This window comes from Columba livia, chromosome Z (assembly GCF_036013475.1).
Source record: "Columba livia isolate bColLiv1 breed racing homer chromosome Z, bColLiv1.pat.W.v2, whole genome shotgun sequence".
Lineage (NCBI taxonomy): Eukaryota > Metazoa > Chordata > Aves > Columbiformes > Columbidae > Columba > Columba livia.
In genome coordinates this window covers 27251178-27269209 of record NC_088642.1, presented here as the reverse complement: position 1 = coordinate 27269209, position 18032 = coordinate 27251178, and the positions used below count along the sequence as shown (strand labels likewise).

General features: G+C 37.9%; 1 protein-coding gene across 2 annotated transcripts in view; it reads left to right on the top strand.

Annotated features, from left to right (window-relative positions):
* IL6ST (interleukin 6 cytokine family signal transducer) overlaps positions 1–18032 on the top strand; it is a 35991-nt gene that overhangs the window by 11805 nt on the left and 6154 nt on the right. Inside the window, exons 5-16 of one of the 2 annotated variants that reach the window (XR_010468795.1) lie at positions 588–748; positions 1093–1244; positions 3503–3662; positions 8902–8984; positions 10143–10362; positions 11524–11700; positions 12368–12469; positions 13020–13166; positions 14111–14251; positions 15343–15402; positions 15508–15604; positions 17115–17196. Coding sequence is in view for 1 of the 2 variants with exons in the window: in XM_065045233.1 (XP_064901305.1) it covers positions 588–748; positions 1093–1244; positions 3503–3662; positions 8902–8984; positions 10143–10362; positions 11524–11700; positions 12368–12469; positions 13020–13166; positions 14111–14251; positions 15508–15604; positions 17115–17196 (1522 nt within the window). In the remaining variant the exon portion in view is untranslated. The remainder of the gene's footprint in view (positions 1–587; positions 749–1092; positions 1245–3502; positions 3663–8901; positions 8985–10142; positions 10363–11523; positions 11701–12367; positions 12470–13019; positions 13167–14110; positions 14252–15342; positions 15403–15507; positions 15605–17114; positions 17197–18032) is intronic. The other variant, XM_065045233.1, reaches the window with a different exon arrangement.

The following is an 18032-nucleotide window of genomic DNA, read 5'->3' as shown; positions in this document are numbered from 1 at the left end:
GCCTACAACTTTCCATCTACCACATTTTGCTAAAGTGTTTTGGTAACAAATGTAGTAGAAAGCACGGATAGATATCAAACTTCAATGCTTTGCAAATCTGATGCCCTTAGAACTATGCACTGTTAGTGTAGCAGAAGACAGTGATCAGAAATTATTATATGGTGCAGGTGTAACACTACTCTTGAAGAGTAGGCAGGTAATACTGTATACTATTCTAGTGCATGAATATGTTGCTAGGTACTAGCCATATTGTCTTTGATTAAATGTATCAATTCTTGATCTTTATTTTTTAAGCTAAGTCAGATTTTTATACAACTTGATAATTACAATACTGTGTGGTTTGCTTTTGAAGATACATGATTTGAAGTCAAGAGATTTTATTCTTGTTTCTGTTCTAATGAAATTGTGCATTTGTGGCTGAAGAAGCCATTTTAATGTTTTCACCTTTTCTCCCTGCCCCTCTGATTACAAAGATAATGGCAAAGAGAAAACATGCAAGCTAAACTGATTTATCACTCTGATCTACTTGAAAAGATTCTCTGAAGCAAATCAAACTTACTGCTTGTTTTTCCTTCTCTTTTATTTAGGCCACAAGAGAACTTTCCTGACTGTATACCAAAAGATGTAAACAATTCTTGTACCGTTACTGATGTTCAGTTCTTTGTTAACCTGGAGGTCTGGGTAGAAGCAGAAAATGCTCTTGGGCAGGCTGAATCTGATCCTCTTGTTCTTGATCCCATTGAGATTGGTAACTATATGGCTCTTAATAAAGCTTTAGCAGGCTGTAACTGCCGCTTCTGTGCATATTGCTGAATTAGTATGTTAATGTTTCTTCAGTATAAAAATTAACACTGCCAAAATATTGTTGACTGTAATTTGAATTGTGCTGGACAAAGGTTGGGAAGGTGAGAGATTTGATCACAGTCCACATAGCAAGTTCTTGTTGAGTGGTCTGCCTTAGCAACTAGTGTGAAGTAGCAGTCATTCGATCTTGTGAAAGACTCTGCCCGTGGTGTTACAGCACCACTGCTGTACCAAGTGCTAGAGGCGTGATAAAATACAGCTACTGAGTTAACTCTAACTCTCTTCTAGTTAAACCTCTGTCTCCACACAACTTATCAGTTGACTCAGGAATATTACCTACTGTTCTGAAGCTTTCCTGGGAGAATCGGATTTCAGCACCTGTGATGAACCTGAAGTTTAATATTCGCTACAAGATCTTTGGTGACACAAACTGGATGCAGGTAACACTACTGGTGTCCCTCATCACTCTTCTACTGTAACCCAGGCATTTGTGAAACTGCAGAAGAAGTTCTTTCACTTCTGCAGTTCAGAGGATTCATTTCATTATCCTTAGGCCTCTCAAGGTAGTTTGTCTGGCCTATTCATGAAGGCTGTCATCTGGAGGCGGGAGGGGGAAATTGGCACAATCCAGAGTACAGTGACCTTATATTTTCTTTGTGGACTTATCTGCTGTTCTCTGTGGACTTCTCTGTTGTCCTCCCCATCATGTTGCAGTATGTTTGTTTTCAATTTCTGTTCTGTACAAGCAACACCTAGAACATTCATGACCTTTCATCTGACCCCTGGTCATCCCCCTGTACTTGTGGCTGGTGAGGCCACACCTTGAATGTTATGTTCGGTTTTGCACCTTTCACTACAAGAAAGACACTGAGGTGCTGAAGAGAGTTCAGAGAAGTGCAACAAAGCAGGTGAAGGATGTGTAGCACAAGTGTTACATGGAGCGGCTGAGGGTGCTAGGGTTGTTTAGTCTGGAAAAAAAGAGGCTGAGGGGAGACCTGTCATTCTCTACAACTACCTAAAAGGATGTTATAGCATGGATGCCATTGGTCTCTTTTCCCAGGTAACAAGCAATAGGACAAGAGGAAATGGCCTCAAGTTACACCAGGGGAGGTTTAGATTGGATATTGGGAAAAATTTCTTCATGGAAGGGGTTGTCAGACATTGGAACAGGCTGCCCAGGGAAGTGGAGTCGCCATCTCGGGGGCTATTTAAAAGATGTGTAGGCATTGTGCTGAGGGTCGTGGTTTTGTGGTGGACTTGACAGTGTTAGGTTAACAGCTGGACTCAAAGGTCTTTCCCAGCCTAAATGATTCTGTGATGCTATACAGTATGGTTGTCCTGCATACAAGCCTTAAGCCTGATGCAATCAAGGAACTCAGAAACAAGTAAGGAATATGCCTCACCTGTAGTGCACTATGATATGTTCATGTCATCAAGACTTGTGTGGCCTTTTTTCTGTATCAGTCTACGGACATATCTTCCATAGCTTCTCAGTTTTGCCCTTCTTTAACCGTTGTTTCAGAGCGGCAGTATTCCAGAAACACTCTTTTCATCAAGATATTCCCATCTTTTGTTTCAGTATAGAGGCCCAAAACTATTCTGAATTTCCTTACTTGTTGAAAGGAAAACTGCTCTGACTTTCCAAAGTATTGTGTTTGAAGCAGGTAGCATAACACAGTTGCTTGTGACTAATGCATTATATTTATTTGGAGGAAGTTTTCAAGCTTTAGATAAATAAGTTAATTATTAACGTCACCCTTATTGATATTTTAAAGAGTACCATTCTGCGCAGCTTGCTCAGCAACCCCAGGATCTCTTGGTACATTGTCCTATTCAGGCCTTTTACCTTGGCTTGACCACTTAACTTGGTCACAAGACCATTGAAATAGTAACTTTTAAAACAGCTAAGCTTGCGTAGCTATGGTAAAATTCCACTGCTTTGGCAAGTCTTTGCACTCAGGATTAACCTGAGTGTCCTGCATGTGTGTTTAATCTACAGTCTTTCCTTTTGCAGGGTTGCTTACTTTAAAAAACCCTTAATTGCAAATGGAATAATGTGATGGAATCAGTGTGTATATGTGTGTACCTACATATATCTATTATCTACATCACACATTGTTACTCTACGTATTCAGTAAAAATATTTTCTGGCATTCAGTTCCTAATCCAAGATATAGGAAAGAACTTATGGAAATAGACTCATTTTTAGCAAAAGTATAAAGTACTCTAAAACTATTTCTAACTGTTCTGTATCAGTGGAAGCAATGATCCTGGATTCTCCAGCTTCTAGCACAGGTATTTTGCAATCGGTAATCAAGCAGTTGACCTAGCAAAGTTCTGAAACATGAGGCAGGATATAACAGATCAATAAGCAGAAGAGTTATGTGGGAAGACAAGGTAGACAGAAATTAATAAAAAATAATACGAAAATAAACCAGAATGTGAGATTGCTCTGAGATAGCTGCTTCCCTATTCTAGTGTATGTATTATACCTGGTAAGTACACACAAGTATAACTGATCCCTTATCAAGCCATGGTTGAGGATTGAAGCTTTTGAAAATAAGAGGGGAGAAAAACTGCATCGTTTGTTTTTGGTGTGTATGCAGTAGGGAGCCCTCTTGGACAGGAGCTGTAGTAGCACAGAACTCAACTTTACAATTTTTGATCGCTGCATCTAAAATCTTACTTCCATTCACAGGTTCCTCCTGAAGATATAGATTCACCAAGAACTTCATTCAGTGTTCAGGGGCTCAAACCCTACACAAAGTACGTCTTCTCAGTTCGTTGCATGAAGGAAGATGGAGTGGGCTACTGGAGTGACTGGAGTGAAGAGAAAACTGGGGTCACCACTGAAGAGAGTAAGTACAACATGAATGCAGGTCACTAATTTTTAAAATGAGTGGATGCACAGCAGTTGGACAGCAGTCAGCTGAAATTCTGTATCCTTGCTTGAGCTGTTTGAAATATACTCTCTCCTGAGTTACTTTTAGTACTGACAGACTTCACCTGTGCATTCCAAGGAGGATGAGAATAGTCTAGAGCTCCTCCCTGAAAACAGCTACAACAGGAGATGAGGAAGAAAAGCTTGATTCGCAGAAGTTTATTCTGAAACATTTATGCTTTATGCTTGTTTGGGCTGTTTTTTGGGTGGGGAGTGTTTATTTGCGGGTTTGTTTGTTTCTTTTCTTTTGGTCTGAAGGTTATCCTGTGTAACAGAAGCTATTCTGCCTGTGTAGAAGTTTACAACTTGGTGTTTAGGAGACCATTAGATAAAGTCATGAGTGAACACGCATCAATAAGCGTGAAACACGTTTTTGGCCATATAGGGTATATAGACTTCTTCACAAACTTACTAAAGCAATGATATGAAATAGTGTGCATATGAGAAGTGTAGCTTTTTATGCACCAGAGCACCTAAATAAAACACTCTGATTTACTCTTTTCCCAAGGTATTCTGCATCTACAACACGTTCTCGCTTGCCAGAGTCACTTAGAGCTGCCTCTGCACTGTCTTGTACCCACTTGTTTACAATATTTTATGCACAGTAATGAGGAGTCTTTGCTTCTCATCATTGCTATGGTTGTCACTCTGGGAGGCATAAGATAGAGAATGCCATATATAAAGCATTGGCAAGATTGAGCCTGTGTGGAAAATGGTTTTATTTCGCCTATATTTAATCACAAAAATCACCTTTTCCTTAAAATTTCCCTTCTTGATGTCATGATCTTTGGAGCTGTCATCTTGTGGATCTGGTCTTGCAGTATCCTCTCCCTTTGCAGTAGAGATGAACACTAAATTGCTGCTCTTATGGTTTAACAAGAAAAGCTTCTTGCCAGCATTGGCTTTTTGGGGACAGTATTTGAATTATGTTTAATGTCGCTCAAAAGGACTTTGCAAGCAGGATGTATACAATTCCAAAGTATAAACTGATTGCTACTGAAGATACACAAAAGATAGCAAACCACTAGGTTAAGCTTTAAGTTCACAGCCTTGGAAAAAAAATTGTGTAAGAGCCTCAGCCTTCTCTGCTTTGTGAAACAAATCCTAAGAGTTGCAATGTTGCTGCTGTGCATCACATCTGTTCACAGTACAACCAGCTCATCAACTTGATGAGCCTTTCAGCTCCTCCTTATGCTCCAGTCAGCTGAACTGTGTGTACTGCACATGTGCTGCATTGCTCTGGATTCTCATATTCCTTCAGGGTAGTGGCACTGAGACTGTTACTGCACTCAGTGTCTTCTGCTAACATTTGTGTGCACTGCATTCACACACAGAATCACAGAATGTTAGGGATTGGAAGGGACCTCAAAAGATCAGCTAGTCCAATTCTCAGCATGTTTTTTAACTTCAGTGGTTGCTTTCAGTTCCTCACGAACACATGCAGTGTTTGAAATGTACTGTGGCAGTAAAGTAACTACAACTCACTGTTACGAATTCCGTATACTTTGGAGCTCATGGAAGTCATTGCAGTATTTCCCCACTTGAGAGGTTCTCCTGCAAGTTAGTTCTTAAGTACAGAGACTGTGCCTTCTGTTTCTGAGTTCTGCTTGTACTATTAGTTAAGTATTTTTAGCATTTTCTGTTACTGATTTTTTTTCTTAATTTTATTTGTCAGTTTTGTCGCATTTCATGACTTAGTGGTTGTTGCAGCAACTGTAAACTCATACAAAATATAGTTACACAACAATAACTGAGCAGTAATTGCTGGAACACTGCCATTAAAATCACACGCGTGCATTTGTTACAGTATGAAAAACCTGTTCTCAAATAATGGATTCTTACATTTTCTGCTAATGGAACAAAAATGCATGCAGTGTATATACAAACACAACCTAGACCTACGCATTTTGCCATTTAATTTGCTCTCCAAATAAAAGCCTGAGGCTTTGTTGTATAACTTAACCTTTCTGTGGTCTATTTTTCTTTTATCATCCATCTGAATAGCCCACCTAGGCTGAACTAGAACTAATTTAACATCTTTAATAGATGCTCGAGAGGTGCTAACTGTTACCTTCTTGAATCTGGACTTCTCTTGGTGTCAGAACACCCTACCTTAGGCTCTTGCGTCTTGCTGAAGGTAAAATGAATTAATTTCAGTGTGCAGTAAGCTGTTGAGGGATACCTGTTTCATTAGTTGTGATACACTGCAAATGCAAATTCAGTCTTTTCTGCTGGTAAAACAACATTTTAACCAATTGTTGTAGCTACCCTTCCTAATGATAACAGGATAGTGATACTTTTTCTGCATTGCTTGCTAATCAGTTAGCATTTTTTGCTCTTGTAGCAAAAAGTTGACAGTAATATAATTTCCTTTTGACTTTGCTTATGGACAACTTCAGATATATGGTCACGTCTTGCAAATTCCTAGGTACACTTGCAAATATTTAGGATAGTAGAATAACTTAAGTTGGAAAGGAGCTCATCAGGTTTGTAGTTCCCTGATCTTTTTTTTCCACAAGTGTCAAGTTCAGACAAGGGTTGCAATTTTGGCAAAACCTGTACTAAAATTTTATTCATAAACTTTTACTGTACAGTTGCCTGTTGCGAAGATTTAATGAAACAAGCAGACACTGGACACTTACTTATGCCATGATTATTGCCTTCAAACGAATAGTGGAACTGATTTTTAGGTGTTGTGCTTTGTCTAAGACTATGTTAGACCTATATCACAGGAGATTCCACATCTTCATGCCTTCTGCATTCAAAAGATTTGGTGTTTTTCTCCGTAGCAAGCTACCAAGATCCAGGTGTATTTACCCCTACTGTGTTCAGGAAGGCATACTTCTGTATTTCAGTGTTGTTTTGTCCAAGTGTTTTGTTTCCAAGTCCTAAGTACTGCAACTATCAAGTGAAGTTTCAACAGAATCCTTAAATGCAGAGGCACAAATGTACAGTCATCATGCTGAAGAGTAATGCAGACATTCTGACCACTTTGGAATCTTTTGTCGATTGCTTTACTACCTAATCCTTACCAGGAAACATCTACTTTTTATGTCCAAATAGTGGCTGTAGCCAAGGGTCTTCATATTCAGCAGAGCACATATGCTGCATAGCTGTGTATAATTACAATTATATGCTCTGTAATTTCTGAGGATTCTAGAATTAATAAATCACTCTCAAGGGGATTTTATTTTAAAAGCTTCTTTGGTTTCCTTCTGAATCATCTGCAACACCAGCACTGGGAATCACTTGCTAATTTCTGACTTTGAAGATAATTAAACAATGTGGAGGTTTTATGTCTTGTTTTTCTGGGAACTTGGTTATTATCAGTTAGAAACTCTTCTCTTCCAATTCTAGGTTTGTGAGGAGTGAAACTACTTTAGCTTGGTCCTGTTTCCATTTCATTTCTACTTTGATAGCTTGCAAGATTGGCTTTGCTTCTGTCTAGTACTGATCCCACCCACATGTGGAGCCAGTGGATGGACATTCTGTTTGTGTGCCTGATACTCACTAGGAAATATATTCTTCCCTCCAAGGACTACAAATACTTTGTGATACCTGTTTAGCTTCTGTGTCATCCTGATTGATATTTTTTTGTTTTATGTGTTTTAGCCTTTCGTACTTGCATTCTTTCTGGTCTCCTTTCTGTAATATTCTGTCTGCTCCTTAGTGCCTTTCAAGGTGATGAAAGCAGTCTATTTTGTGCAGCATTTCAGTGCAAGCCTTTAAACAGAGTTAAACCAATACAGGTTTTGTTGTCAAAACACTGCTTTGGGCTTGGATCTTGAATGCACAGTATCAGAAATCCTTCCGTATTTATCCTAAGTGAGTTCCCAGTAATGAATTTTGACTGAATTCACATGTCGTTGTATATTGGAGAAGAAAAAGATTGTACACCCTACTCGTTTAAACAAAATGAAATTTACCTGTACATTGTTACATTGCTTCAGCTCTATGGCAAACTTACTTTCTCTGTGGGATAAATTGTAAAATATTCTTCCAATATTCTAGTAATTTCAGCTCCTCATGACAGTATGGTTTTTGTTTTCTCTGGTTCCTCTCTCAAGCTGAGTAATGAGGATTTCAGGAATACCTGCCTATTTAGACTGCCTCAGAACAAAGGTGCTGTGGTAGGAAATGAACGTAAAGCAGATCATATTGCATTAAAGATCTGTATTAGGTAAAATGTATATTTGCTTCTGTTTTGTGTGAATCAAATCAGGGTACACAAGTGAGATTGAGTGAGCTGCCTTTGCCTCAATTCCCAGATCTCCTTCCCTCCTGATGTAAAACATAGGAGACAAGATGAACACTGTAGACTGGATACTATTTTTTGGAGGTAAAATGGGCCAAACCTTATAATGATTAGTATAAAAAATACAATAAAAGGACTCCTAGAGAATTAGAATCTATCAAGTTTAAAAATGCAAATGCATTTTAAGATCATCTTTCTATTATGGCTAAGGCCCTCATGAAAGGATTGGCCACTTTTCATTACTTTATGCACTGTAGTAGTGATTCATTCTGCTTTGAAATGAAATTTTTGGTGAAAATACCACTTGAATTTTTTACAGTACTGAAAGTACCAGAAAGTATTATAGTATAGTACAAAAATACTGCAGTGTGTTACCCTGAGTAAAGGATTCAGGAAACTTGGGGGATTCAAGTGGGAGAAATTTGCCTCTTAATTAATTTTGCTGCACTTTCCTTTCTTTGTTGACTTGATGTTGAGGAGTAGGGAGAGTGTTGTGGCTACAGACTGTAGCACTGTTTTGAAGTATAGGGATGTGCAGGACTGTGCTTCTGGACACAGGTTTCATGGTGTGTGTTTGTTCATGCCTCACTCAGAACTGTCCTCTTCAGCCCATTTTTTACAGATGCTCAGCATGGTGACTCTCAGTTATTTTGATACTGTGCACTTAGAGCAGAACTGGTGTTTTGCTTATCCTTTCGGGAAATCTTTCCGTGCAGGTGTTACACTTAATACACGAAGCGTTATTTTCTTTGAGGAAGAAGGGAAACACTTTCTATGTGCTTTATTAAAAAAAAAAAAAAAAAAAAAAAAAAAAAAAAAAAGTAAGTATCTAATGATAGTCGAAGGTTGAATTCCAACAGATAAAAATATATCTACTATTAAGCGTTTTTTCTTTCATCAGAACCGTCTAAAGGACCAGCCATATGGAGGATCATTGAAACATCTCACTCACCAGTTTCCTGGACTGTGCATCTGATGTGGAAGGTAAAGCAACATGAAAAACTGCAGGAATTGAGTATTTTTCTAAAAACATGAGCTTCTAAGTGGCAAAACTTACCTCAGCAAACTTGAGTAGATAGCTGGGATTCTACAGGTTTTATTGATATGAGAAGCGACTTTAATATTCTTATTATAATAACTAGTTACAAAAAATTAAAAGTTCAGATATAAAGGCCATCAGTTATCTGAGACACATCTGTTATCTGGAGTATACAGAATCCACTGTCAGATTTCCTGTCCTTTAGCAAGTCTATTGAATTGGAAACTTTCACTTATGCCTTCTACTTTATCATAAAACTTATGTAACACTTTCTGGACATGGATACTCCAGCTGCAAAACCCATTAGGTCTAGAGACATTCCAGAGCCCAGGCTTACCAAGTGAAGCACTGCATGTTTGCATGCAGTAGGCTGCTATGTCTAGTTGGCTGATTATTCTGAAGCTGAGAAAGTGAATGCACTTATGGTCAGTCCACATCTCCTGCTTTTTTGGTGTGAACTTTGTGAACACACTTGATCTACCTGTCTGTTTATTATTATTTTTCCCTGTTATTGTGTGGCTTGTGTGAAGTTACCTATGTATGGATATGGCATCATTTTCTGATGTAACTCATAGGCCACATGCAACTTCTGACATTATTTAGCTTAGAACTGAAAAACTGGTGCTACCCTACAGTTTCAACACTTTTCTTTTGAATTATCTGAAAACTGGTAGTGTTATACAGAAATATAATATTTTTCTGTGTTATTAGATAACACAGAAGCAAGTATTCTTCCATGTATAATAAAACTACTCAGACTGTTCTGCATTCAAGTTCAACACAGCTTAACACTTGTATGTTGTTGTCATGTAAAGTCACATAAAATGCAGGTTCTATCAACACGTTCGGCAATCTTTACGGAATAGCTTTTATTTTATGACTAGGCGGGATTGTGAGGCAAGAAAAAGAGGATTTAAGCGAGAAATAGTTCTGGAAGTTACTGATTTACAGAAATGAATGCAGGTTATTTGCACTTTCCTTAAATATGCAGTTATTTTATCTATGTAATTGCCTTGCTTTTAGATTTCTCAATTAAGCATCCAAGACAAAGGTTAAGTCACATTTGTTCTGTATCAATATAATAAAAAATTTGTTTCTAACAGGCATTGGAACCATTTGAAGCCAATGGAATAATCTTGTACTATGAAGTGACTGTCAGAGCTAAATCACCTCTCTCCAGTCCACCAGACAAATACAACGTTAGTACCACAAACCTTACATTAAAGATGCCAAATGGAACATACGAAGTGACTGTGATTGCCCATAACAGAGCCGGGGCATCCCCTCCATCAGTTTTACTTATCCCAGCAAGTAATTCAAAAGGTTAGTGTCCTAGTAAGGTCTCTTTCAAATGCATCTGCATGGCTTTTGTTAAAATAAACCTTTGGTGTTGTAAAACAATACCTTTTACAGAGAATCATAGAATTGTTTTGGTTGGAAAAGACCTTTACGTGGAGACATTACTGGAGTAGTGTTGAGTGTATCTACAGCCTTACTCTGTGTAATTATGCTACGATATGGAATGTGCAATTTGTGTACTCACAGGTTCATTTGAAGCTATGTGTGCTGTTTTGCTGTTCTTTTTGATCCTTAGAGCTACTGTGCACTATATTCCCTATTGGTTCTTTTCTTTGCATAGCAGGCATTTTTGTTTACTTAAAAAAAAAAAAAAAAAGAGTTAGGGAAGCAAGCATACTTCATGTATATATCATCTCATCATGGTTCTTCCTTCTGCTTTCTGATGCCCCACTATCCCTTCCTTTATATCACAGTCTTACTTTCCCACATATTCAGTAATTGTATGGTTGCTTTGTCTTCTGCTTCCACTGTATCCCTGCTGCTCATGCTCCTTTTTATCATGTCCTTTGCATTGCAGCAGTAGTTAACTACAGGCTCATTTCTCCTTATTTCCAGCTTCCTCTTAGACAGTCTAAACACTACCAAGACAGGAAGCAAGAAATAAGTATACAGACAGATTTCTGCTCTTAGTGTAAACACCAAGGGAGAGCCACAGGTTATAAAACTATTAGATAAACTAATTAAAGGTATGTTTCAAACAGAATAGCACTGCAGCCAGAAGTACTTGGTCCTTGAGTGTCTTGGTGTGTGAGTGTCATGATTAGAATGGGAATTTAAAAGTGTCTCAAGATCTGATTTCTCTCTGAAATAGATCCTTTCTTTTGGAAGAAATACTGTCTATTTACTCTGTAATGAGGCAACTTATTGTGTTTGAGAACAGAGTAGCTGAGTCGAATTTCCAGGTTTTTAAATAGCCTAACACTGTTTGTTTTGAATCTCTGATGCAAAGATTCAGAGTAAGCTTCAAAATTTCAGAAAATGGGTTTTATATTTACTTAGGTTCTGTCAAATTGTCACCATTACAATAACCCAAAAGTATGTACATTTGACAAAATAGCCATTACTGTGAATATCCAGTGGAAGAACTGTCAATATTTATCACTCGTCTGTTTTCTTTCATCACAGCTCCTGTGAAGAATGTTAGAACAATACCTAAAGATGGCAAGTTGTGGGTACGGTGGACTGCTCCTAACAATTATGTTCTTAAATATGTGATCGAGTGGTGCTTGGTGTCCAACAGTGCAGATTGCATCATAGAATGGCAGAATGAACCAGGAAACATTCAAGGAACATACTTAAAAGGTATTTAGCTCATAAGCCTAAAAATACTTTGTTAAAGACTCCAAAAACCTAGTAAGTATCCTTGAAGTGAGGAATATCCTCATGCTGAATAGCATTTTGTTTTACGATAGGAGCCTGGGATAATGTTGAAGTCTTATCTTAGTTTATCATGACTCTGCAAGTATCTGTACATTTTTGTCAAATATCAAATTGTATCTAATCTTGCATTTTGAAATTTGTGTTAAGTAGCAGCAAAGGTTTTATCTGCATTTTGGTTTTAGTCCTCTCATTCTTGGAAACCACTAAAATAGTGAAAAGGCTGAGTTCCTTCAAAATCAAATTCTTTCATCCATCCTTCAAACAATGAAACTTGATCAGCTTTATAGTTCTTTTGGGGTTAAGTGCTGCAGACAGATGAAGGCTTTTATTTAAAATAAATTAGAAAAATACCAGACTTCTATTAAATCTGTTTATTTAATTTAATATTTGAATGCAAACCATTATATTGTTCTTTTAGTTGATATTTTGGAACAGTAGATCAATGAGCTCTAGAAGAAAAGTCAGCTGCATTAGGTACGAGTGCATCTTATAAAACAGCTGAAACCCAGAACCCCGTATCTGAAGTAAATTAGAAGGATGGTGGGGAATCTGACTGTCTGTGAAACAACACTTTTTTAATTCCTTTTAGGTGATATAAAGCCATTCAAGTGTTACTTGATAACTGTGTACCCTCTGTATGCTGATGGTCAGGGAAGTGGACAGTCTGTAAAGGCTTATCTTCAGCAGGATCGTAAGTACAAAATAGTCATCTTGGAGCACATAAACTGATTTTCTTGACTACAAATAGTGAGACCTTTATTTTAATGTGTACTACATAATGAAAGATGGTCCTGCACTTGAGGGTCATCTGACATAATTGATCTTGTCCCTTCCATTGACATCCATTTTCAGTATTTAGGAGTTGAATAGATGTCTGTGACTGACTCTTTCCTTTTTTCCAACCTTTATCAGATAATGTCGCCTGAATTTGTTATTTTATTGTTATAGTAATATTTCTATGCTGATTTATTTTAGATTTTAAGTATGAAGTCAAGACTAAATTCAGTTGAAGATTAATGTGATCTGCTGATTACTGGTTTTCATATATTTTTTTCTCTGGAGGTTTCTCTTTTAAAACATCTTTGGGGTTGCTATATTGTCTGAAAAGAATGCTTTGCAGATTAATTATCCCAGCTATTCCATTGAGGTTTTTATGCATTAGTAATTCAGTGCTCATTAATACACTGCTGCTGTGGATGTGAGGATGCCCAACAGAAACTAATCTTCATCTCCCATTACAGGTCCCTCAAAAGGACCAACTGTTCAGACAAAAAAAGTAGGAAAAGCTGAAGCTGTTTTGACATGGAACCATCTCACAGTGGATGAACAAAATGGATTTATCAGAAGTTACACCATATTTTACAAAACTATTGATGGAAATGAAACAGGTAACAGAAAGCAGAGAAGTGCTTTGTGGTACTGAAGTATTCCATCCATTTCCTTTCTAATACACATATTCCTGAAAAACAACACACAGAAATGAATGTGGCTGTCCTGGTGACATAAAGTTCATTCCCGAGGCATAGCTCTCCTCCATACTGAACAGAAAAGTCCCTAATGAAGAATTTGGAATATTCAGCCTGTGTACAACACAGTACACGGTTTAGCTTCTGAAAGCTGATTTGCGGCTATTGTTCTCCTATCTCTCTATCTTAACACAGGATGAGATGATGGTATAGCAAGATGAAGCTAGACCATTTAAGATGTGAAGATGTTGGCTGCATTTAACTTGATAAAGCCTTAAAAAATAAGAGGGATTTTTAATTCTCCTGGAGATGTAGGTCAATATATTACTGATGTAAAACATCTTGTTTGAAGTGCCTTTTAGTTCTCAGTACTGCATATAACCTGCAGGTGTAAGGAAAAGAGCTAGCACTAACAGAAGTTGTTTTTTCTTCTTTAGATACGCTTAAATTGGAAGGGCCAATTACTACCAATGCCTACCTTACTTTTTTGTTATTTCTAGTTAATCATGTTTTTTCTGGTTCCTAACTAGCTGTTTCTAGTTAGCCATGTGTTCAGCTTATTAGAGACCTTTAAGCCTTAGCTTTACTACTAGTTTAGTTTGTAGCTACTTTCTGGTGGTCAAGGGGAACACAGACACAGGAAATTAATACATAAAATCATCAAGAAAGAGACGAAATTCAAACATTCAAAAGCAATTGAATCTGAGCATTTCTTGTACAAGTTTATAGCCTATGTCTGTATATTCCATGAAATCATGCATCTTACTATCTTGTACATCTGAAAACATGATATCCTAATGCTCTTGTGTTTGTGACGAGCTAATAAATTGTACAGAAAATTAGTACAATTTTTTTTCTCTCTCTAGCTGTGACAGTGGATCCTTCCAAGACAGAGTATACCCTTTCTCCTCTAACAAGTGACACACTGTATACTGTGCGGATGATGGCCTACACAGATGAAGGAGGCAGGAGTGGTCCTGATTTTACATTTACTACACAAAAATTTGGTAAGGAGGAGAGGAGCAATTATATGAAGTAAAGTTGCAACGGCATAGCAAGGCTCTGTGTAATATCTGATAGGAGGGAAAGGTGGTTTTATTTAAAAGAAAAAAGTTTGTGTCACTCATACTCAACAAGGTAGATGATATCCAGGTAGCCTGTGTAGTACTCAATCTCAAAGAGGTAGTTTAGTCAGGATTTCTTCTGACTGTACAGAGGACACACTATCGTCTGCAGGTCTCCTGGATTGTTCTTTTGCATTAGAAAACATGCTGGTTTTGAATGTGTTTTGTGTATACTTTATAATATTATTTTGCCCCTAGTTTGTGTGAGTCATTAGGATATACTCAGTACCCACGTCGTCTTATCTGATGTCTGATGGCTTATACTGTGGTCTTAATGAGTCCAGTGTCTTTGTTTTAATCTGAAGGTAAGATGGCCTTTGTTGTCCTGACACAGGTGTCCTGAGAAGATGCAGAGGTGTGCTGGGATCTTGATCTGCTAATCTAGGTTCCATTCAGCACATGCCATTCTTACAACCCTTCCTCAGGCTCTGCATTCTCATTCGTATCACTGTTAGAGTTTGCTACTTTTCATGTTGAAGAGTAAAATTTATTGTATGTTCAGCTGTAGAGCAGTTCCTATTTGTAACGGTAAGAGCAACAACATTAACTGAACTTACTTGTGGAAGGTACTTCTTTAGATTTAGGAGTTTTTAGTTTTGTTTTGTTTTCTCTAAACTGCTGCTCTTCCCCAAGCATTCTGTAAGGTTTACTTAAGAACATGTATAACGTCGGAAGGAATACACAACAATAATGCAGCCTTAAGTGTTTGCAGGCACAGGATGTTTTCATGTACGGAATAAACTGGTGGATGAGTAGTGACTTGGCATATTTTAGTTGACCAGGATGTTATGGCAGCCAGTAGGCCACTGAAATACCTGGGCCATAGATGCCTGTATATCGATGTTACTGTCATGTCTGCCCAACTGTAAAATTACTTGATATGTCATTATTACAGCTTCTAGACGAACCTGTGATTTTTGTTGATGCAAGGCGTTAGATTGTTGGGATGGAGCTTTTCATGTTTTCACCAACAGGCTCTTCTCAAATGGTGAAAAGGTTCTTCTGAAGATGAAGCTTGAGACTGAGCGCTGCAGGTGTATTCAGTTTCAGATTTTCCCTATCCCTTTGGGAATGTGTGCTGCTGCCAAGTTCCTTAAATGTCAAAGTGGGCCATAACTGCTTCTCTTCATTTTCTTCAGGGAAAGGAGAAATTGAAGCCATAGTTGTACCTGTATGTCTAGCATTCCTGTTGATTGTGCTCCTTGGAGTTTTGTTTTGCTTCAACAAACGTGATTTGTAAGTATGAATGAGGTCTTACGCTTCTGATGTTTCTGGGCATAACAGAGATGACAATAATTCAATACAATCAGCAAGTATTCTCCACTTAGATCAGAAAAAGAAGTTAAAATGCACATTGATGGGAAATAAACATTTTTATGTTTTGAGAAATCAGGGCCTCTTATGATACTAATTTCTTATTGTTAACCAATAGCACATGAACAAAGTGTTCCATGACTCAGTCCTCCTAGGAGGTTCCTATTTCCTTGCTAGAGTTGGTCAGGATTAGGTTTGCTCGGTTTTGATCAGAATGTACTGTCTGTGTTTTCTTAGTCATCATACAAAAGTGGAATGATGGTCCCTAGTTTGTAAGGTACAGAAGAATCTGTTTGCTGGCTGCATTTGAGCTATTTAGTTACAGGGTTAGCCAACTTTAATCTTTACAGCCAAAAGAATTAGGCAGACATTTATCCACCTTGCATGACCTCAGTAAAACTCAGTGTCTGTTTACTACCAGCTGGGATCCTGCTTCCTCCTGCTCCTACTCCAGAGGTCTTGTCTGTGGCTTTAGCTGGACCTTATTGCTGAAGTGTTTTCCTGGGCAAACACCTCTCACCTGTCCCCAGTCAACTCTCTTTTCTTTCTAATTAAAGACAGCACTTTTTCCCCTTTTCCTTCTGACCTCCCTGCAGCTTCTGAAGTTGGCTGTTCAGTAATGTCAGTTCAAAAGCCCATCTTGCAATGCTCTTCACAGTTCTACGGAGGATCTGTTCTTGCAGCCTGTTTATAAGGAGCAGGATAGATGCATCAGTTTCAAAGTTAGTTTGAGTGGGACTGGTTTATCTACAGAAACTTCTATGGTTAAGGAACAGTCACTACATTCTTAAGAGTTCAGAGATACAGAACACCAGGAAAGTTTTTGTTCAAATACTTTATTTTTAGCTGTGATTTTTAGTTGTGAGGTTGGGTTAGGTTTTCACAGCTGTGATATTCATGGCTGTCTTAAAGAAGCAACTGATAGGCATTAGAGTTTACCTAGATAATTGCTCTGTAGATTCCGGTGCTAGATCACTGGAACAGGCTGCCCAGGGGGGTTGTGGAGTCTTATCTGGAGACATTCAAAACCCACCTGGACACATTCCTGTGTAACCTCATCTAGGTGTTCCTGCTCCGGTGGGGGGATTGGACTAAATGGTCTTTTGAGGTCCCTTTCAATCTCTAATATTCTGTGATTCTAGAGTGCTATACATTTGAAAATCCTTTACTAACTGTTACCATTTGTTGGTTTGCCTTATGTTGGATGGCGACATCTAGTGTGTGGGGGAGTTACAAGTACAGTGCTGTGCTTCGCTAAGTGGTACAGCTTCCTACGAAGATGTAAAGAAGTGCAGGAAGCATTCCTATGGGGAAATGACTACTGTAAAATCTCTGTGTAAGGGAGTGGTGTCCTGGATTATGCAATACTTGCTATCGACATAGGAATTTGGGGAGTGCATCTTGTAATTTTTTTTGTTTTAATCCTTTACAGAATTAAAAAGCATATCTGGCCTATCGTCCCTGATCCATCCAAGAGTAACATTGCTCAGTGGTCTCCTCAAGTTCCAGCTAAGGTAATACTCATCTTTCAGATTCCTGTATCTCCCTAGTCCACAAGGTTTCAGATAAACTAACCAGTTGGTCTTCTGTCTTCTAGTACACATGGATCTGAAGGCAAAAAAATGGATGTTAAGTTTCATGACATGATATTATATGATATGGTTATAAGATTTTATTGCATCAGTAGATTCAGCATTAGAAATACGTGGTCCTTGGTACAAGTTCACAACATAGACCAGGCTTTAACATTGTGAATTATAGCCAGTTTACTAGTTGGAAGGGTCTGAGGCCTGATTATTTTACTTGTTTATGGGAAATCAGGGTTAAGTAAACAGAATTAATTATTCCCATTCTTAAAACCCTGACATGACTGTTTTGCACAGTTAAGTCATTAATGAGAGGGAAAGCTCTAAGAGTTCATAATGGATGAGGAGATGGCAGCAAAATTTATGCCCCATGTGGGGCATAGCAAATGACATAGCAAATTCTGTTCCCTAAACTGTGGCTAACTTCTATGAAGAAGTGCTGGGATGTTGAATACATTGTTGGAAAAAAAGGCATGTATGGCTTCAGTAGAGAATGTTCCTGTGTTCCACAGCAAATGGTTTCATGTTTGTGGCTCTTAAGAGTTATTAACACTGGAGCAAAGCTTACACACCCATTATGGTTTTAGAATAGCTGTGTAATTAAGACTTTGTATTGTAATCAAAACTATGACCTTCATTTTGTAACAGATATTTTGGAGATATTGCCAAACTCAGTAAGGAGAAGACTTATATAAAAATAAACCTTGAAACAATTACAGAATAAAACTTCAGATATTTGATGAGATTTTTGAGTTTTAACATAA